This window comes from Typopeltis vanoorti, chromosome 10 (genome assembly GCF_054136105.1).
Source record: "Typopeltis vanoorti isolate ZY-2024b chromosome 10, IOZ_Tvanoo_1.0, whole genome shotgun sequence".
Classification (NCBI taxonomy): Eukaryota; Metazoa; Arthropoda; class Arachnida; order Uropygi; family Thelyphonidae; genus Typopeltis; species Typopeltis vanoorti.
In genome coordinates this window covers 90,264,274-90,288,358 of record NC_143558.1, presented here as the reverse complement: position 1 = coordinate 90,288,358, position 24,085 = coordinate 90,264,274, and the positions used below count along the sequence as shown (strand labels likewise).

Below are 24,085 nucleotides of genomic sequence, written 5' to 3'. Positions count from 1 at the left end.
TTATTTTCTTCTATTGTTGGCATTGTAATTTTGTTTCCTTGGTGGAAGATAGTCTTAAAATGGTTTGACCAGATTTTTCTTATATCTTCAGTATTCACGGTTTCAGTCATCTTGTTGTTTATCATTGTTACTGCTTTTGCTGACAATTCCTTTGTAATTTCTCTTACAGTATCATGGAAGACTTTTAGGTTGTTTTGTTGGTATGCTTCTTCGCATTTCTTAGCTTTTTCTTCTAACCATTTTTCTTTGGCTTTTTTTTTTTTTTGCATAGGTTATCAACTTTATTTTTTAGTGCTCTGTATTTTTCTCTATTCTCTTCATTGTTTTGTTGGTTTACAAGTATCTTGGTCTCTCTTTTCAATTCTATTGTAGCTACGATTTCTTGGGTTATCCACTGTTTGTTTATTTTGGGTTTGGTACCTAGAGTGTCTTTTGCAATTGATAACACTGTTTCTTTTCCTTCTATCCAGTATTTTCCGCTGTTCTGGAAGATGTAGGGTTTTAATTTCAAGCACTTCTGTTCTAAAAATCGACTTCTGCTTGAGCTATCTTTTAGTTTTGATAGGTTGATGTTTTCTTCTTTTCTGATAGTGTTTTTCCTGTTGAATTTTATCTTCACTTTGGCAGTTAATGTTTCGTGGTCAGTGTCGAAATCAAAACTTCTTAATGTTCGTACATTATTTACTGATCTTTTCCACTTGTGTTTATGATGATATAGTCTATGCAGTTATTTATATTACCACCTGGGGACGTCCATGTATATTTATTATTAGGACGTTGATAGAACAATGTGTTTGTAATCATTAGATCGTTTGCTTTACAGAAGTGGAATAATTGTTCTCCTCTGTCGTTAAGCTTTCCGTATCCAAATTTCCCCATCACGTCTTTTTTGTCTGCTGTGAGCTGTCCTATTTTAACATTAAAATCTCCCATCACTATCATGAGTTCTCTATTTTTGGGATTATCTATTTCCTGTAGTAGTTCTTCATAGAAATTTTCTATTTCTTCTTCTGAATGGAGTACTGTCTGGTACATATATTTGGATTGTTTTAATTGTTTGACCTTTTTCTTTTGCTTGAAGTTTGGCTGTGATTATTCTAGGAGACACTGGGTTTATTTCAATTACTGAGTGTGTGCGTTTCTTTTCAATTAATCTTGCAAAATGAAAGAGTTGAGTTCACTGAGTTAGTAGTCATGCATGTATTGGACTGGCTACCTTAACCTTCAGTTGAAAACCTTTCTGGCATCCTAGATAGGATTCAAACCTCATTTTAAAACCAAAGGAGACTGCCATTAATGACTGAACTAGAGAGCTATGTCACTAGTGTAGAACAGACTGCATAATTAATTAAATATCTCCCCAATATTAGGGTTCAATGCCACTTTCTTTCATAATGTGATCTATACAGATGAATAACAGTAGAGATAGCATGCACCTTTGTCACTTCGTCTGATGGTTTTACACCCAAAAGTTTCACAAACCATCTATTCTCATTCAATTCTAACTAAAGTAGAGACTACGAGGGTGGTCTGAAAAGTTCTCGTCCTAGCAATGAAAAAACAAATTTATAATTTCAAAATTATTTTTATTTTTCAAATAATCTTCCTTAAGACTAATACATTTATTCCAGTGATGCTCCAGCACCATTATCCCGTCCCTGTAGTGGTTCTCAGTAAGATCTGCAAAATACCCCTCTATAGCTACATTCACCTCTTGATTCAAAGAAAAATGCTGACCAGCAAGAAAGAGTTTCATCCAATACCATATTGTGCACTTGATCAATGGTATTGGATAACTTGAAAGGCTGGTACGGCCACTTTATTAAGCTCGGCAGCCCATTTCTTAATTGTTGAAAACGAAGGTTTCATAAAGACCCAAATAATGGTATTATTTGGGTCTTTATGGAGAATGTCCATAAACTTTTATGAACTTCGAATGAATTTCTTTTGGCATTAAACCTTCTTTTACAAAGAATTGTATAACTGCACGATACTCAATTTTATCCGTTTCAAGGGATGCAGACAACACTTTTACTTCAGACAGCTGTATAAAACAAACTACTTGATAGAATGACTTGCAGTATCACATGGATGACAACACTTTTACTTCAGACAGCTGTATAAAACAAACTACTTGATAGAATGACTTGCAGTATCACATGGATGACAACACTTTTACTTCAGACAGCTGTAAAAAAACAAACTACTTGATAGAATGGCTTGCAGTATCACATGGATGTTTATGACAGATGTACCAGCTTAGAAAAAAAATAATAAAAAATCTTGCCGATAGTGTTGCCATCTATGGTCATGGCTGAGAACTTTTCAGACCACCCTCATATATCTACATCTACTGCTCTGTATAATGACCCATATACAATATAAATATATTGTTTATGATCAAATTCCTGATATGTATGTTGAATGTTTATAAGATCAATACTAATTTCCTGCTGATAATTTTCCTCTAAATTGATCTATTTGTCATAACTAATACTGTCAGATCTTATATTTTGATCTTTAATGCTCTTCCATACCACACTAGTTTGAAACGCCTGTTTTGCTAACATTTCCTCTCCCATTCTGTTTAAGTGACCATAATCATCTTAGATTAGCTCTTCACATGTTCTTGATTGTTACTAATGTCAAATCCCTACCTAAAATTCTTGATTTTTTAATATGATTTTGTCAGGCTAAATAGTCTTTCTGTTCATCCTATTTTTTCTCAGAACTCTTATAATTTGTAAAATCTAGTCACTGATCAAACATATCTATCAACTTTGGCTAATTTTTCTTATCCCATATAAATGCATCAAATGATTACCCACTACAGTACTTTGTTTATTCTGTTGTATTTCCACATTTAATTCACCGTCTTCACTAAAAAATATGCCTAACACAGCTGAAATATTTTATGTGCTTAAATTTTTATGTGTTTTAAGTGACCATAATCATCTTAGATTAGCTCTTCACATGTTCTTGATTGTTACTAATGTCAAATCCCTATCTAAAATTCTTCATTTTTTAATATGATTTTGTCAGGCTATTTTAAATAGTCTTTCTGTTCATCCTATTTTTTCTCAGAACTCTTATAATTTGTAAAATCTAGTCACTGATCAAACATATCTATCAACTTTGGCTAATTTTTCTTATCCCATATAAATGCATCAAATGATTACCCACTACAGTACTTTGTTTATTCTGTTGTATTTCCACATTTAATTCACCGTCTTCACTAAAAAATATGCCTAACACAGCTGAAATATTTTATGTGCTATTCAGAATGTAGTCTATATTTTCTATGCCCTGCCTATTTTCAGTCAGATTTTACTACAGACTTTCATGCAGCTATTCAATGTAGTTAAGGAATTCTGCAGACTTGTAATGAATTAATTTAAGACTATAATATCTTCTACACATAGAGCTAACATTAATATCTCCAGTTTTAATATCAGGTTTAATGCCACTAACTTACAAAATGTGATCTAATGAAGTCTTGCATGTGATTTGACATCAAGTCATCCTCTGGTACATTCTTTAATTACAACTGTTGAACTGCAACTTAACAGACTATGTACTACTCTCATAATAAATTGTTTAATAACTTTTCTCTTGCCACTTTGGTCCAGACTACTGAACTTAAATACAGATCCTTCTCATAATCCAATGATTTCTAACTCTGTCTTAAAGTGAAAATTTGATGTTGCAATTTCTATTTTGGCTTGAATTCCACACATTCTTCCAAGTTTCTATCTCACAATTTTTCTTAGTCTGTTCTGATCTTAGTCGGAAATCTCAGTAGGGACAATCCTCTAATTCTCACATTGTTTTAACTGTTTTATTTCCTTTAACACATTTGCTTTCCAGTGTCCGCACATGCATAAACCACTGGCAGAAATTAGTTTTAGTGTATGTTTTTTTCTCTTTCCCTCACAACATCTTGTAGTCTTTATTTTCACTTAATATTGTCTTGTCACAATGAAGTAGTTCTTATAAAGTGCATATTCACAACTAGAATGTGTTTATATGTGATTTGTCAATCATAAAAACTTTCTGAACTAGGTTGTTAATCTGCTCTATCAGTTAGTTTACTATCCTTATAGTTTTTCAAGAAGGCTGCCATCACTGTTTATACAGTTAACTCTCACTATAGCAAGTGTGCAGGAACCACAGAAATAGTTTATTCTTGTGAGTTTCCTTTAGAATAGATTTGAGCCTTTGGTTAGGAATTTTTGATAATTTTACTTTGAAGAGTAGTGTTATAACAAAGTTTGTTATATCGAGAGATGAGTAGTTAAATTTCCTGCGAAAAGAAACTACAAATGCTCAACATACATCAAAAATTCCATAGTAGATGGCTTGCTCATCAATATCTCAAATTAGTAAAGAAATGCTTTGGGCATGCACACACACACACGAACACGCACTGGTGACTGAATATTTACTACATATGCTGGCATAATGATAACACTGTTTAAATATCTAAACAAATGTAATAAAATAAATTCATTTTAATGAAGCTAAACGTACACTTCATAACCTAATAAATTCTGAATCCAATAAAATAAATCCAGTAAGTTAATTTTTTTTTTTTTTTTAAATATTTATGTAGCCAAGCTATACTGGAGGTTTTAGCTATCTGTATTCTGCATAACCAATTTTGATATAGCATCCCCATTTCAAAAGATGGATATTTCTACTGATAAGCACATTATAAAAAATTACAACCAATAATAAAAAGTTCTTAAATTGTAATTATTATTTATGGACACAAACATGCTATGTGGTATTAAAAAGAAAGCATCCTGAAAAATATTGGATTAATATACTGTATCCATCAAAATCATTTTTATGCTGTCATTGATGAATCTGAAAATTAAGCAGCAATTTTATCTTTATTCTTTGCTGGCTTTAGTTTCAACTTTGATTTTCCCTTCCCCATCATAACATGCAATTACTTCACTCTTGCAATCTAGCTTAGTCCAGATGTGCTCTGTCGTCACGTAACTTACTTTTGCAGAAATGGTGAATTTTACCTTAAAGAATCTCATTAAACCCAAATCTTTCATTATCAATGATGCCCAAGGATCACAGCATTTAAATGTGTATGAAAACAATTTTACATTTTCTTGAAAAACTTCTAAGACATTTATGGCTACCTTAAAGCATGCACCTGAAGCAAATATGGATGGTAGCACACAAACGTCACACCATACAACAACATGATCTGACAATGACAGCAAATCAGTCCAAAATAATTCCTATGATCTTCCAAAAACACTAACATAACTAGCTACCTTAGGTTGTCCGCTTTTCTTGATCATTGACACTGGTTTGTCTACATTGCAAATGATCTAACCACTAAACTAACAACTAGCATTATAAACATGCAAAGGACCACAAAAATTGTACAAAACTTCATTGTTCCTCTGCTGTAGACTAAACATACTAAGTTTAGAGTGGACAACAGTTATGGAGGTTTTCAATACCTGCCCAACTGTTTGGGTGGTTCGTTGTAATTACTATGTTCTCAAGTCAGCTTGTCAGAAAATCATAGTCTTAAGAATAAGAAGAACTGACATATGACAATGTGATGAGAATTTAAATGCTCATCACATTATCATATATCAATGGCAGAATATCACTCAATCTTCATTCTGTTTGCCCTAGTGTCACCATATTTGGCTATATGACATGTCACATAAAACCAGCATATAAATGGAATTAAATGCTTCTGACATTAAGGTTTACTGATTATAATATCATTATAACAGCATGTTATTTAATGCATGCAACACTAAACATTAGTTATAACTTGATGTTTCTCTATTATAATTTTGCAAGCATATTATAAATTGCCGTTTCTTCACAATGTTCAGTTTCAGTGTTAAATTGCTTCTATTACTGAATATCTGAAAATTGATCGCAATATATCCAAATTTTGCTGAAGTTTTTAAATATTCATGCAATTTCCAAACATACATTTTGAAATCAATCACTTAACCACTTCCATACAATGCATCACAGAAAACCTTTACATTCTAAGTGATGACATTAATGTCTTCATTTCTTGTTTACTTTTAAAGAAAAATATTCTGAAATGCATCAGAAAATCCTTGAAAGTCCTCGTAATGCTTTGAAATGTAACTGCATTTTTTATTTTTAATCAGAAACTTGTGTATTAATCAAACAATGACAAGGATGCTAGCTGCCACCAGAATATTAGTGCAGAATAGCCCCCCCCCCCCAAAAAAAAATTAAAAGTTTTCTTAATAAACAATTCTTTACCACTGGAATAGACTGAAAGAGAAAAAACTTTTTGGTGCTTAGCATGCTTTGTAAAGAAATCCTAACCCTGAAAAGTGTACCCTTTCAGGTGTTGATTTATCATAGAATCCTGTGGATGGCAGCGTCTTCCACCACTCAACTGGCATTGTACAACACAGAGGATGAAATTAGCTGTTCAGCATCATGTAAAAATGTGAAATATGCAGTTACTCCCAACTTTTTTTTTTTAAAAAAGAGATATGAATATGCATTTAGAGGAAAATACAACTGGAAATTATGCAGAATTATTAATATGCTATTAGAAAGTATGAAATTCAATTCATATATTTTATAAGGGAGATATGGATAGGCATTTAATTAAATTCTTGCTTTAAGATAAAAGTATGAAGTTACTTTCATATATTTTCTAGTTGCATTTTTTTTTTTTTTTGCCTATTCATATCCTTGTAAAAAACAAAAACAAATCCCCACTTTCTAATAGCAATTTTAGTAATTCTGCATGCTTTCTAGTAGTTTTTTGCATCACATTTCACCTGTAGCCAAAAGAGAAAGGCAACCTGTGCTGCACACCACCACCTGAGAAGAAAAAGTCATCACCTTCCACAGCCAATCAAACACCTAAAAAAGAATGTAATTTTCAAAGTTTGATAAATTTAAAGGAAAACTGGTGGTTTTTGTTCTTTCATTGTCCAGAGGTTGGAAATGTGAAATTTCTAAGGAAACGATCTATTCTGTACCGTTTGTAATACTCAAGTTTTCATTACTTGTATGGAAGGCGTTAAAAATAAGAAGACGCCTCCCCGCCACTCTAAGAATTAGGGCTTTAAAGTATTAATCCTTATTAAGATAATATAAATCTCATATATCATCAAAAATATTTAAATGTTTTTAGTTAGAGGAAAACAGTTACCTTCATAGTTGACTTGCCCATCACCATCAATATCTGCTTCCCTAATCATTTCATCAACCTCCTCATCTGTCAACTTTTCTCCAAGATTTGTCATTACATGACGTAATTCAGCTGCACTGATAAAGCCATTACCATCTTTATCAAAAACCCTGAATGCTTCTCTAATTTCTTCCTCACTATCTGTATCCTTCATTTTCCTTGCCATCATTGTCAAGAACTCAGGAAAATCAATTGTACCATTTCCTGAAAGAATGGAAATTTTATTAGCTAACATTACACACTACTACATATTTGTGATAATTCTATAAGGATGAAATTGGCTGCCTATCTTATGGTTGCATATTTTGTCCAGGTTTTGAGCACAATTTATTTCAGTGTTATTTGAAATAAAAATAGTGGGCCTCAAGTTCCATTAACATAGACATCCAATATTCATCCAAAATTTCCTACAGCATCTGTTACTATTCTGCTCAACATCTCCAAATTTGTTTAATATACATAACAAGTACTGTGATTCTAATGAGATTGTGATTTCAGCAATGTCACATTGCTATCATTAGAGATCACAAAAACAATGATATGTGCACAGGCATGAGATTGAAGATAGGCAACCAAAATTGGGCCTAGAGTCCTAAATTGCATTCCCTATGAGGAGAGATTGGGTAGTCTTGGCAGTTGGGCTGAAGATCTGAGGATGAGTGCTTCCCAAACTTGGGGTAGTTTCATGCACCCAAATTTATTGCGGTTTGGACAGTTTCTCAGGGGGCTGAGGCAGATTTAGGAATAGCCACTCATTTGTACCGTATTTATTCAAATATAACTCTCACTTTTTTTTTTCCCCAAAATTAAAGCTAAAAAATTGTGGTGCCAGATATATGAGGGAATTTTCGAAAACTAAAGTTTTCAGGAAAAAAACTTTCCTTGTGTGCATCCAACCCAAATAGCATCATCTTTCCCATTATTTCGAGCAAAAATTACCAGTAATTTACAAGACTTGAGATATGTAATGAACAATCCTTCTCAAATGATTAATGAGAAGTGAAAGCAGAGCACAAAACACAGCAATGGTAGAAAGATCTATACAAAAGATCATGCAACCCAAAGATAATTTCATAATATCTGAAACTGTCATAACAACATTCCTATATATTTCTTAGTTTTAACATGTTTACGAATTTTAACGTATTCGGTTGAATTTTACTGCTGCTTTGCGTTTGAGCTGGGCAGACTCGCATCTAACTAAAAATAATAGTTTTCAGTCATATATTGTTTGCTGGTGCAACATATGGTTCTATTTGAGTCTATAAGCACAGTTTCTGTGAGGGGACATGTGATTCATTAGTTAGTGCCATTTTTATCCCACTTGTTTCTAATTGCACTATTTGTTGAGACATATATTACACAGACTGCAAATGTCTCTGTACCTTATTCAGTGATACAATAAAACTATATAGTGGCTGTTGGGGAGGCCGTGTTGTTTACCACAGGGAACGAGTTACTATCGCCCCAACGTGAATGTGTTTACATTTTTTTTAGTATGCGAGATATATGCAAAATATTTTAATTTCTTTTTTTTTTGTAAAGTAAAATCAGGGGTGCGAGTTATTATTCGAGTAAATACGGCATTTGCTGTGGTGTAGTAGAATGGCCTTTTTCCAGTGTATCCTGTGGTGGGTGTCCAAAGCATGGTCAGAAAGTCCTGAGTGTTGTATTGGTGGAACTGGATTTAGTCGTGTTCAAAAATTCTGATATTGGCTGTCTTGACTGTGTGGCCACAATAGGAATTTACTACTGCAAGGGACCTGCTAGACATCTAGTAGGTCTAGGAGATGTGGCTGGTCTTTGGTGGAGCAAATAAGGAATGGCGATTGGTTGTAAGGTTCTATTTCTTTACGATTTTTGCTAATCTTTCTTTCATATGTGCCACAGATATATGGAATGGCGATAGAGTTTGTGCTCTCTACTCTGAAGGGGAGGGGAGCTACAGGGTCTTAATATTTTTTGGAGATTGTAGTCAATGGCTACAAGTGTTGAATATGGTCAAGTTCAGTAGTTAGAGCACTAATATCAGAACTGATTAATTTTTCCCTGTTATATAGGGTTTTTTATAATCCCATAACGATAGCATACTATCAGTGATCCCACAGTTCAGCGATTTATTTCCAAATATTCTGCAACAATTACAGAAATGTAAAATCATCTGGTAAATACACAATGACTGCATCCTTCAAACAGTTTGCACAACTGGCTGTCACACCCAGTTTTATCTCCTAGTGCTAAACACAAACTTTCCCTGTATACATCATTTGTGCATTCACAATGTATTCACCATTGTTTCTGCACAATGCATTCATTTTTGTTTTCACAAAGATAATATATTTTCTTTGTGAAATATTAAATGAATATTTCACATTGTGAAATATATTAAATTATTTAAAACCATACTTGATAAGTGTGTCTGACAATGATTTATGCTCAGTGCATTTCCTGTGCCATGGAATTCCATAATGCTTAATCCTAAACTAAGAAAAAATATATCATGGTATGCACTTGTTTGAAGGTGAATTTGGGATTATGACTTCTGAGTGATCTAGACGTTTTGTGTTTTTCTTTGTCATATGCCGGCCTGGTTGGTCGAGTGGTTAGCGTATCCGCTCTCCAGCCAAAAGGCTGCAGGTTCGAATCCTGCTATGGGCATGGATGTTTGTGATTATCTGTGGAAATACTAATGATGGGATGTAGGTGGCGTTGGTGTAGCTACAGTTAGTTGTAGTTGGTGTGGATTTGAGTGGTGGAGACAGAGAATTGTGAAGTAGGTGCCCTCCCTCGATGAGTCTTTGGACTCCCTGGAGGTGTCGCATAATAATGATAATATTGCACCCATATGAACTTCTTGTTTAACCCAAATTTCTTTCTATTAAAATATAATTCTGCTTGTAGCAATGTTACTAATTCTGTATGTGAGTAAGGAGAATGAATCTGATCCATATTTAAAGTTGTACTCTTGTTGCTACAATTCTTTCTTTTACCAGAGCCATTTCTGTTCATTTATATATCGTATCTGCTTTTCGCTGAATGGAGTGCATGTTTAAGTCTAACTTTGGTATACCTGCCGTATAAGAAAATTTAAAGAAGCCAGATAAATGCTCCACACTACTTCTCAACACACACACACACACACACACACACACACACACACACACACACACACACACACACACACACACACACACACACACAGAAAGAGAGAGAGAGAGAGAGAGTAACAAAAACAAGGGTTTAATAACATGACAGAAATAACTAGCTTGTTCAATTGCATGCACAGTTTAATCCAATATGGACTAAACTGCTGAAGTTTGTAAAAATTCTCTATATTTTCCCCCCACCAATTAATGCAACTCATATCTCTGACGATGCAAATCCAATATTGTGCAAAATTTATCAGGTTTGACTGTTATTTTGAAAGATTGCAAGATTGCAATGATCATAAAATGTGCATCAACATTCACAAATATCAACACAGCAGAATTCCAAAGGACCCTCTGTTTAGTGGAAATTAAACAAAGGTTCCTTTGCAAGAACAAAAACACTAAAATACTGCACAAGAGTAGAATTCTTAAGAGAAACTTTATAAAGAAAGCCGTGAAGCAGTATTAAATCATAATTTGAACATGTCCAATAGCCTATGCTTACCATCTTATGGTAAAGAGCATGCATGTTTTTTATTTAATCATTTTTATGTAGGAATTAACATTATTATCCAACTAAAGATTTCATAGCATACCATTTTTTTATGTTGTATATTATTCTGTTCCTTTTTTTGTACTGACAATGCTGCTACATGGATGAAAATCTTATTAATTTTCATATGTCATCTGTAGTTTAGTATAATTATGTCTACTTACCCTCCGTAATGGTATCTCCAGTCTGATACAGTAAGGAGGTTTTCACACACTAATGACCTCAAGAGCTATGCCAGCAGTAAGCAAGCTTGGATAGAACGAGAAGCAGATGCAAGACTAAGAGAGAGATATACCCTGGTCCTCCAAGGTTGGGGTTTTGCAGAAAGCTGGTTACCTTATTGTTGGAAGTTTTTCCACTTGGTTCTAATATAAATTAACGATGCCAAGAAATTATATTCTTGTTTTCATCCTTTATCCAAGTGTAAGCAAACAGTTTGCACCTGAAGTATTTTCAGGACAGGGCAACTCGTATATAGAGGTTAATTTCACTTCACTTGCCTTAGTATCCCATAATGCAGAGCACATCTCCTTAAGGAGATGTATAATGCTATATGTTACAAGAAGGGTCACTACCTAGAACAGTTTTGACCACTGAAGTCTCATCAGTGGGAGTCAAAAAAGCATCAACTGGAGGTTAGTAATGATGTAACTTTGTCATGTAGTACTATCATAATATCCTGCACATCCCCTAAGGATTAATGTCAGGAATTTGATAATGTGGATTAACTATTTACTTATTGATAATATTGGAGTTTTAAGATAAGATTAATTTCAAGGAAAATTGATCAGAAGTTACCAATGGTGTAACTTTTTCATGTAGTATGATCATAATTATCCTGTACACCCCCCACCCCACCACCACGAGAGTAGATATCAAGAATTTGATGATGTATTTACTTATGCTAAGTAATTCTCATTGTCCAGTTTGCAATTCTGAAATGTGCTCAGATTGTTCTACTTGAATTGCCTGTCGTTCAAGGTTTTTTTTGTTGTTGTCAAATATTCTAGCTACTTCCTTTTCCTGACCACTGTTACTAACAAAACTGTTAGTAACAGAACACGCCAGCCTATAATTGGCTGGTATGTTTAAATTTCTAAGAGATATTAGTAATTATATTTCAACCTGCATTAAATTAGATATGAACCATTTGTGCAAGAATGTCAAGTTTAAGGAAAAGTAGGTATGGATACAAATGGATGTGTTACAGATAAAGAAATAATCAATTTACAATTGCAATGATATCGGATAATGAAATAAATTGCAATGATAGGGAACGAATTACAAGTGATCTTATAAATGATAGTTTCTGTAAATAGTATAGTGAATAAAGAAAAATTTAGAATAACTTTTGCAAATGAGTTATTCCTGAATAGGGAATAATAGAAATAAATACAGTAAAATATTCTATAAACCTATTTCAAAATTAATGGAAAAATAATTTCTTTTTCTAAGAATTTCATGACCATACATCCATTCCTTCTGTTCTTTAACCCCAATAAAGTAATTACTTTAGTTTCAGAATTTATTCCCAAGAAAAGCATGGCTAATACTAGAAGATTAGCAAGTATATCTCATGAGATAAATAGGTAAAATAAAGAATTGGGAAGCTTTACACAAAATCTGCATTTTTAAACCGGGTATTTTGAGTCTGAAATATGGGAAATTTTATAGTAGAGGCATACTCCAGTAACATGACACTTTTACTAGCGACACTTTTTACTTTTGTATGTGAAAATTATTTTCACATACAAAAGTTATTCATGAATAGCTCTGCTTAAGGGAACACGCCAACCAGTTTGGTCATCAGTCAAGGGGGCATATCAGGTGTGCAGTGCATACCCATGGAATAGCAATATCAGTGATATTATATTTTTGCATTTATTCTTGTTAAAGACTCCCCTAATTATTTCCTGGCTTTGCATAATTCCTAAAATTAAACATAACATACTAATGCTTCATTAAGAGGACACTTTTGATGTGTAAACGTTAGCAAAGCTAGTATGGTGGGAAGTTAATAAACTGCTATACAGTTAAAACATTAATTGATCACGATACAAGAATAAAACTGTTCAAATCAGTTTTATGTTATGGATCTTAGAAATGAAGTAGCTGATGAAAGACTGGAGACCACAGATATAAGAATTCTGAGAAAAATAAGGGTGTGAACAGATGGCATAAGTAGCAGAATAATTAAAAATGACAATATTAGGAAGAAACTTTGTTAGCATTTAGCAATGTGGTAATGAGCTAATCTCAAGTGGTGTGATCACTTAAACAGAATGGAAGAGGAAATATTAGCAAAACAGGTACAGAAACAGGATAATGACCCAGAAGAAGAACAAGATCTAAATGGACTGATGCAGTAAAAATTGCCTTAGAAAATCAAATACAGGGTGTCCACATTGGACTGCCCTGGTTTCAACATGTTACTACTACTTAAGTGTATGGACCATGGTGCTAAAATTGAACAAATGAGAAGGGAACACTCACCAATTCCAGGAATTTTGAACAACCCAAACCTTACATATTTTCGCATTTTGATTTTTTTACAGTTCTTTGAAACTAGGGGAGGTCCAATGTGGAAACCCTGTATATGATCTCACGATATTGGAGTCCCAACAGATTTTTTTTTCTCAGCCTATATCTTCTCCACTGTTGGGTAAAGGCCTCTCACATTGTGGGAGGTTGGGTCTACTGCTCCCATGGTGACCCATTCCATCTTAGGAGTGTTTATACAGTGGTATGAATGAATGTATGAAGACAAAAGACAATCACAAACATCCATGCTCATGGCAGGATTCAAACCTGCAGTCTTTTGGCTGGAGAGCAGATAAGCTAACTGCTTGGCCAACCAGGCCAGTCCTGACAGATAATAGACTAATTTGAAGGACTGCTGTTGATACTGAGTTAGTATCACATGAAAAGTTTAGATTATTACAATCATAATTATCTTGTATATCCCTGAGGGCACTTGATGGTGTTCAGTGAAGGTTACCAAGATGACAGTTTTTAAATAATTAAATTTTAATTTAACTTTAATAACATAATTCTGCAATTAATTGATAGTATCAGTCTGTATTCAGTGCTTCAACAATAAGAGATTACATGTTAATGTTATATTGTTATATCTTTAATAACACTCCCCTAAAAATATCCATCACATTCATATGATGGAATAAAATAAAATTGTTTCCTGGCTTTGCATGATTCCTAATATATTAATGTTTCATGAAGAGAACACTTTCTTCTCTTTGTATAAACAAGGCATCACATTCATATTAATAGCCCTGATGTGTGGTCATAAAAATGGACACCTTCGAGCCAGTTGAACAGATGTATAGATGGCGCACTGGGTCAAATTTGTAATGTTTACAACCACTGTTCCAGTGGTTGTAAACTACCCCACAAGGCGAGGTAGGGTGTGCACTGAGACAGTAGCAGCAAGAAATCAGTCTGTGATTGATTATTGTGTGAACGAATCCAATTAAATGTTGTAATTTGTAATGAGTTGCTGTTTTTGTTTTCTGAGTTTCATACGTTTTGTGTGCATCAAGGGTGAACTGACGTGCTTAGCACACCGATACAGACAAGTTTTTAATATATAATTTTCTATAAATAATTTAACTTTTTTGCCCATATTTACAATGGGAAACAGTGTCAACGATCTACTGAATGTTCCATTTTCTGCCAGAGCTTTTGCGAATTGTATGATTATAGTCGAAGGAGGTAAGCATCGTCCTCCTCTTCCAAATTACACCTTGGAGTAATTCAAATATACCAACCAAGTATAGCATTCTCTATCATCATGGTTTTCTAATGTATCTTAAAACAAACACACTGTCCTCTACTCCATGCAGATTTGGTTACCATTAATTGATAAATTAAAGTATTCAAGGTTATCCTACAATTATTAATAAAGCACTATTCACTTTCATACATCGATAAAAATGCAATCGTATGGTCAAATGACGTGAAATTTGTAGCACAGGTTGTATGAGAAACACTACAGCATGCTCAACCGAAATGGACACCCAACCACTGTAGTCTACTCTGGTGTAAGGTTTCTATTTTGGCAATAACTGGTAATTAGTTTACGGAATTAACAACGCATATAAAGTATATTAATTAAAGGTAACTTTAAAGAATAACTTCTATATTTCGGCAACGTCACATTGCCATCTTCAGGAACATAAAGATATGGTATGTGCACGCAGGCACTAACACAAAGCAAATGAGGAAGAAAGCAAGAAACTAGTATTGTTCCTAAAGTCCTAATGGTGCCCTCTGGCGGGCTAATTTTGTAGTCTTGGCAGTTGGGCTGAAGTTCTCATAATGTAAGTCTCCCAAATTTGGGGTAGTTTCATGCACCCAAATTTGTTGAGGTTAGGAACGTTTTTTAGAGCTGCTGAAGATTCTTTGAATAATCTTTCGTATTTAAACTTGCTGCGATGAATTATTTTTGTTTTCTTCCAATGAATTTTATGGTGGGTATCTAAGGGTATCTAAGTAAATTTCACCAGTGCAGCTGCTCTGGGCTGGCAGACCATGCCTTAGATACCCACCACAAAATTCGTTGGAAGAAAACAAAAATAATTCATCGCAGCAAGTTTAAATACGAAACATTATTCAAAGAATCTTCAGCAGCTCTAAAAAACGTTCCTAACCTCAACAAATTTGGGTGCATGAAACTACCCCAAATTTGGGAGACTTACATTATGAGAACTTCAGCCCAACTGCCAAGACTACAAAATTAGCCTGCCAGAGAGCACCATTAGGACTTTAGGAACAATACTAGTTTCTTGCTTTCTTCCTCATTTGCTTTGTGTTAGTGCCTGCATGCACATACCATATCTTTATTTTCCTGAAGATGGCAATGTGATGTTGCCGAAATACAGAAGTTATTCATTAAAGTTACCTTTAATTAATATACTTTATATGCATTGTTAATTCCGTAAACTAATTACCAGTTATGTCTGACCAACATACAAGCCTTGCTACTAGGATTTGGCAATAACAATGTCATGTTTTCGGATAAGGGGTGCTTAAGGGTCAAAACCATATAACTGAGGGGAGACCTCCACATAGCCTTTAAAGGAATGCAGAGAACCATCCAGGACTTCTGACCTAATATCAAATCCTCACCTTCTCGTGGTGCACCCTGTTGGGTATTTACCTGGATACTTAACGAACGAGGATGGGCTGGCAATTTGGGATTTAGCTGACAAAATTGTATTCTTATTGGCTTAAACCAAAATAAAAAATGATGGTACAACATCACAAAATTTCATGCCGGCTAGGGTGTCGTCCGGTTAAACAAGGCCCCCATTGTTTTCGCCAGGGAACTAGGGCGAACAGCGAAAAGTCAGCTACTGGAACAAATCTGAAAGCACACCCAAACTCAACATCACCAGAGTTAAAGATCGGTACTATCAACATAAGAAGCCTGAATTACAAAGAAATGGAGCAAGATGAGGAATTAGATAAGTACCAGATCAACATAATAGGGATGACTGAAACAAAAAAGACAAAAACTGGTGAGATCTTTCTGAGCAATAAATACAAAATGTTATATTCAGGTAATGACAATCAAGGAAAAGAAGGAGTAGCCATAGTATTCAACACAAAATATGAGGCTAACCTTCTTGAATTGCAGTCAGTCTCAAGTAGACTAATGTGGGAAAATATGAGAATGGGGAACTGGACAATGAGACTTATTTGTGCCTATGGTCCCACAGAAGGTTCTACTAAGGTAGAAGTGGAGGAATTTTTTGACGCTTTAGAAAAAGCAACTGACACAATGAAAAAGGAAAAGTTGGTCCTTGTTGGGGATCTAAATAGCAGAGTAGGAAATGATTGTGAGACATACAAAAATATTTTGGGAAAATTTGGAGAAAAGAGCAAAGCTGATAATAATGGCAAATATCTGTTGGATTTCTGCTCAGGACATGGACTGGTTATTACTAACACCATGTTCCAACATAAAAATGTGCACAAATTCACATGGAGAGAAGAGGCTAGGAATAAGAAAAGTCTCATTGACTATGTTATTGTTGATAGTGATGTTTTCTCCCTGATGCAGGACACCAGAGTGTACAGAGGATTTGAAATTGGAAGTGATTACTATTTAGCCTTGAGCAGGATAAAATTGAATTTCATAATGAAAAGAATAACATGTAAGAAAGTTTTAAAACGAATAAAAGTTGAGCAGCTCTCAGATGTGAACTGTAGACTAAAATACACAAAGATTATTGAAGAAAAAATGAAAGAGTTTGAGAACAGGAACCAAACCTTGATGATTCAGTGGCAAGTCTTGAAGAAAACCCTGATTGATTCAGCCAGAGAGGCATGTGGTGAGGTTGTCTGCAAGGATAGAAAAATCAGAACTCCATAGGGGACACAGGAAGTTATAGAGGCAGTGAAGGAAAAGAAGAAAGCATATCAAAAGTTCCTGGCAAATAACTCAGCTTGTGCTCTTAGAGAATACAGAGACAAATGTTAGAAAGCTAAACACTGTAAAACTAGATAAACAAGAGTCATGGGAGGACTTTGGCAAGAACATAGAAAATAAATATCAAGGTGGCAAAATATTCTGGAGGGTGTTGAAGAAACTTAGAAATGGAGGAAAGAGTGCTGTAAAAGGAGTTAGAGATGATAAAGGTGACATGAAAACGGGAGAAAAGATATCCTTCAAGTATGGAGTAATTACTTCGAAAAATTGCTAAATGAAACAAGCAGTGATAGCACAGTGGTAAAAAACACTCAGCAGACATACAGTCAGGAATACATATCCATACTTGAAGTAGAAAAAGCCATCAATGGCTTGAAATGTGGAAAGACAGCAGGAGTAGATGATATTTGACCAGAAATGCTGCAGTATGGTGGTATAAAAGTTTTACAGTGGCTGCACTGCATAGTTCAGAAGGCCTGGACAGAAGGACGAATTCCCGATGATTGGAGTAGAGCTCTCACAGTACCCATATATAAAAAGGGAAATAAAACTGAACATGAGAATTACAGAGGTATTTCTCTACTGAGTGTTAATGGTAAGATTTATGCAAGTATACTTAAGAAACGGTTGAGAAGAATTGTGGATGAAAAGCTTGGTGAAGAACAAGCTGGATTCAGGCCAAATAGAGGCTGTCAGAATCAGATCTTCACTTTACAACAAATAGTGGAAAAATCATGGGGGTATAACAAAGATCTGTATTTAAGTTTTGTCGACCTGGAAAAGGTATATGATAGGGCGCCAAGAGAGAAGCTATTTAACATGCTACGGTTATATTGCATCAATGGGGAATTATATCAAGCAATTCTTAGTCTTTATTTGTGTTGTAAGTCAGCAGTTAGAATTGAAGGAAGTACAGGAAGATGGTTTAATGTTAAATCTGGTGTGAGCCAAGGATGTACATTATCCCCTCTGTTATTCATTATCTATATGGATCGCATTATGAAGGAAAGTGGTATTAAAGATGATATCAAAATTGGAGATGTTGATGTCAGCTCTTTGCTTTATGCGGACAATGTTATACTTCTAAATAAATCCGCTACAAATCTGCAAGACTCCCTGACTAAATTGAATAACTGTTGTAATAGATATGATATGAAGGTCTACAACAAAAAGACAAAGACAATAAAAATGAGCAGAATCGTTGAAAATGTCAACTGCATTGTGAACAGAAAATCTGTGGAACAAGTAAAACATTTCAGCTACTTAGGCACGATTTTTACTGAAGATGGTAAATTAAATATGGAAATAGACAACAGAATCAACAAAGCTGGTATGGTACAAAGTTAACTGCATAAATTCAAATGGAATAAGAGAGAAATTAGTCAGAACACTAAACTAGCTGTATACAAGACAGTGTTCAAACCAGTTTTAACTTATGGATCTGAGAGCTTGGTCAGAAATAAAACACTTGACCAAAGACTAGAGACCACAGATATATTAGAGTCCTGAGAAAGATTAGAGGCGTGAACAGATGGCATCAATGGCAATATCATATTAAAAATGAGGATATTAGGAAAGAACTTGACATTGTCAGCATCCAGGAATGCATTAGCAGAGCTAATCTCAGGTGGTATGGTCACTTAAACAGAATAGGCGAGGAAATATTAGCAAAACAGGTATTCTCTGCCACGAAAACAAACCAGAGGAAGACCAAGATATAGATGGACTGATATGGTAAAAAGTGCCTTAGAAGATAGAAATATGAGATCTGATAATGTTGGAGTCTTTACAAGTAACAGACTGATTTGGAGGAAATTGTAGATAGGAAGTTGATAATGATGTAAATTTTTCATGTAGTACTATCATATCCTGTATATCCCTTGAGGGTACATGGCAGGAATTGGATGATGTTTTCGGATAACTGTCATATAATAATAAACCTATAGTACAATTTGTACTGCGGATAAGCTAAGGATTTTCTTTTCTATTTTTTTCAATTACAAACACAGTTTTTTAAATTTTGTTACATAATCCAAAAACCCTGCTATAGAGAATATACAGAGAACTTTTTCAAGCTACTTCAGGCCTCCAATAAGAAGAGCAGTAGCCTCGCACTCGGTCATGAAAGTCATCTCCCACTTAAATATAACCACAAACATCCATTTGGAATTTGAGCCTGCAGTCTATCACAGTATTCAATGCACCAATGTCACTAAATTCAATAACTTTTTTTTAATCTTTTAATCTAAAGTAATAGGTTTCTGAGTCCTCTTTTCACTGAAGCAAATTGGTAATGTTTATCTTAGCTCTCAACTTTATGCAGATGATATTATACTGCTGAATAAATCCAGTACAAGTCTGCAGATTCCCTGACTAAATTGAATAACTTGTTATAAATTTAGTATGAAAATCAGTAATGAAAAGACAAAGACAATGAAAATAAGCAGAAACACTTAAAACATCAACTTTATCCTGAATTATGAACTCCTACAGAACAAGTAAAATATTTCAGCTGTTTAGGCACAATATTTAGTGAAGATGGCAAATTAAATATGGAAATAGACAACAGAATTAGTAAAGCTGGTATAACAGGAACTCAGGTGAATAAATTTATATGGAATAAGAAAGAAATTAGTCAAAACACTAAATTAGCTGCAAAGAAGGTGTTCAAACCAATTTTAACTTATGGATCTGAGAGCTGGATTAGGAAAAAAACACTTGATCCAAGACCTTTGATATAAGAGTTATGAGAAAGATTAGTGGAGTGAACAGATGGCACCAATAGCAGTATTACATTAAAAATGAGAAATATTAGGAAAGAACTCATCATTATTAGCATTCAGGAATGGTGGTCTAGTTACTTAAACAGAATGGGAGAGGAAAAATTAGCAAAACGAGTGTTCTTTGCCAGGAAAAAGAAAAAAGACCCAGAGGAAAACCAAGATGTAGATGGATTGATACAGTAAAAAGTGCCTTAAAGGACAGAAATATAAGATCTGATAATACTGGAATCTTGACAGATAACAGATTACACGTAGGTTTCTGTGTACTGTCGCATTTCCTTTATCTGTCTTGATTATTACTATGTTTTTATCTCATCTTAATTCTTTAAGGGTCAAGAATTCTGATTTAGGTAAGTTTCTATATGGTACTTTACATTTTAGTAATAAGGCCGAAGTTTGTATCTTTTCACACAGAACATTGTAAGGCTATTCAAACACTGCATGGAAAATACCTTTTTCATTTTTCACGACAAATATTGGGAACAAGGACTTGCCATGGGTTCCCTCATTTCTCCAGCCCTAGCCAACCTGATTATTGAAAATTTCAAAACTAATGCATTAAAAACCTATCAAACAAAAAAAAAAAAAAAAAAAAAAAACATTTGGCTATGTTACGTCAATGACATTTTCGTCATTTGGTCGGGAACAGTGGATGAACTGATTACTTTCAAAGATCATCTGAACAACTTGCATTCCAATATAAAATTCACTATTGAACTAAAACAGCACAAAAAATTACCATTCCTTGATATCCTTATCAAAGTAAACAAAGAGGGGGAAAAGGTTATCCTTCTCCATATACAGAATACCTACCACAATGGGAAGATTTTTAAATGCCGTTTCACACTACCATCCATTGCAAAAGATAGGCATAATTAAAACTTTATGAGACAGGGTATACAATAGATCTAGCACACCAATTAAAAAAATTAAGAACTGACTACCTGACACAGAATCTCGCACTTAATAGTTTTTGAACCCAAGACAATCAGAAAAATTCTTAATACATCTCCTGCAACTCCCTTACTAAAGATTTCAATAATTCAATCACATCGCCTTACATCAAAAATGCCATGGACAAAGTGGCTGCGTTGCTCCACGAGTACAACGTTTTTTTTTTTTTTTTTACATTTACAAAAAATATCTAGACTCCTACATCCACCAAAACCTCCACATCACCCCATGAAAACACCAAGCATCTATGAAATTCACTGCTCTTGTGGCATTTGTTAGGTAGGTCAGACAGGAAGGTTGGGAGAGATCAGAACATGTAAAAGATGTTGGAGAAAAAAAAAAGAGCATAAATCAGGCCTGGCATTCCACACAACCACTAGTGGCCATCAAGTACTCTGACAACAAACAAAAATGTCATATATTAATAACTGTTTCGCAAGAAGCCTAAACAAAATACTTAGGATCCCTACACAGTGCAATAAAAATCAAGGCTTAAGTTTACATTAAGTATGGTCTGCTTTCATCAAAAATTTAACTGCCAGACCTATGATATAACACATGTAATAACATAGTGTGTGTGCATGCACATAATGGGTTACTTCTGAAGCAAGTTTATGTGAAGTCAGCCATAAAAGTAGCCTAGTCCTGATGATATACTTCAGAACATGGCTACTTCTCAATTTTCTATACTTTCTTGTTAAATATAATTTGCATAAACAAGTAATCAGATATCATCTATTAAAAATAATGATATATCAGTGAAGATAAATGCATTTATCAGGCCTTGCAAGTCATTTTTGATAAACTAGCTGCTCAATGAAGAAAAAACAGTATCAATTCTGGACCTACACAACACAGTGATGGCACCAAACATAATCCTCTGGAAAAATACATGAAATGAAATGAAATACATGCCTAGTTCAAAGAAGCAGTTTAAAATTAACATCAATCCAAAGAGCTCTGAAGCCGTAATACATTTAAATCTGATTGATAGCCTATCCATTTCTGAAGTACAGGAGATCCTCATCCTTAACAAATATATTTTTTGATTCTAGTTTCAATTGCATGATGTCATCCTTTCACTAAGGCAACTGCACATACCATCGTATATAGTAGTGGCAGGGTCCTGTCCCATCCCCCTCTCCCTCACCCCCCCTCCAGGAAACTGTTTTTTTTTTTATTCCTTGACCACCACCTACCTTTATAAGTTAACCAACTGTTGTATTCTGCCTTGTTTGAATTGCTACTGTTATTTTAAATGAAATTATATACTGTTTACCTACTCACAGGTACTCTCAAACATTTGCATCAGTTGTAACATGAGTGTGCTAGGTAATAATCTAGAATCCTACTCTAGAACCAAAAAGTTTTTGATATGTCACTTTAGGCCTATAATAAGCAAAAAGGCATTAGTGGTTCAGAGTTAAAAAACTCAAATTCACTACTAAATATCTTAGAAGACAAATATTTGATGTAAACACTACATTCAATGGAGAGTTCATATTTTAGCCCAGTCATCTTGTACTGTTGTAAAGTAAACAAACAAAGTATCCTAAGTCTTCACAATATATTTTTCACTTTTGATTTCTTCCTCCCAATTTATATCATAATTCTAATCCTCTCTATGATTAAAAAGTGTTACACCCTGATACCTTAAGAATGTAGAATTCCCAGCTATCATGGTGTAACATGAAGAGAAAATAAAATAAAACCCCTGTATAAAAGCTAATAGATGAATTATTTAAAAGAAAGAAAAATATCCTTGCATCCAAGTAATATACAAAAAAAAAGGGTGTTTGTTGAACTAACTAATAAAGGAAAGAAGGAATATTTTAGTGTTCTGATATAAAAAAAAAATATTAGCTAAGTAAGACAGAAAGGATTAGTCATAAGAAATTGTATGTGAGAGGCTAGAGATTAAAATATTAAGTAAATTCTTAAAAATTTGGAAGGGGGATTAATTTAGAGGCTAGCAAAAATAAAAAAACAATAGACTATCGCTCAGGGTCAATTCCCGGATTTTAGACATCGTTACGAGCTCGCCGAGCAAAGGATGTTTGGCAGGAAAACGCCACCCTAATTGTCGGTGAAGTCGAATCAAGTAAGGGGCAGAGAAAAGAAATTAAAGAAGGTGCCGTTAGGAGTCAAGGTATAAAAGGGTTAGACCCCCCACCCCAAAGGGGCTTTTTTTCCCAGATAGTTTCTTCACGAGTTCCTTCGTATAGGTTTCACGTGGTTTTCCTGAGTGGCAGGATTGGAGTTAATCTCTGCCGTCACAACAAGGAAACAAAAGTGAGCGGGATTTCGAATCCGTATTTCCTATGGAAAGAAACGAGGAATGCCATTTAGCTAAAGGAAAGAAGGTATTATCTATGTGTTTCATAATCCAGTGACAACTACGAAAAAAGGAAATCTGTAAAGAAGTCTGTGTCCACATGGTGAGTTTCACAGCCATTGTATAGATGATTCAAAGTGTGTCCTTAATTCAAGAACGAAAAGTTATGATCGCGTAAGCACAGTTTAATGCCAAAAGAACTTAGAAGAACAGATTATAAGAGAGATCATACCAGGATAGAATAATCGGAAAAGAGTAGAGGCCAATATAGAAAACTCAAGAGAAAAAGGTACTGTAAAAATCTCGTGTTAACTGAAAATCGTCTGTGATTGTTATCATTATTCTATTACTGAACTGTTGAAGAGACTAAGGAAAGTTATACTAGGACTTTAGTGCATGACTGATTATAATGAAAGTATGCTTGTTAATATTATATAAGTAATTATGTGTCCTGATATTTATGCAGGTGTATTGTAACTTATAGGAAAGTTTTAAATGTCAAAGTTATGTGTTAGTACAGTGAAAGGAAAATTTAATCTACACAGTTTTGGATAGTTAAATAGAGTGAATTGATTACATATGTCCATGTGCTACAGCATATAGCGTATATTCCGAGTAATATA

General features: G+C 34.2%; 1 protein-coding gene across 1 annotated transcript in view; it reads right to left on the bottom strand.

Annotated features, from left to right (window-relative positions):
- Positions 1-24,085, bottom strand: part of LOC150102583 (calmodulin) — a 96,460-nt gene that overhangs the window by 13,199 nt on the left and 59,176 nt on the right. The window contains exon 4 of the mRNA XM_090399405.1: positions 7,199-7,441. Coding sequence (XP_090255531.1) covers positions 7,199-7,441 — 243 coding nt within the window. The remainder of the gene's footprint in view (positions 1-7,198; positions 7,442-24,085) is intronic.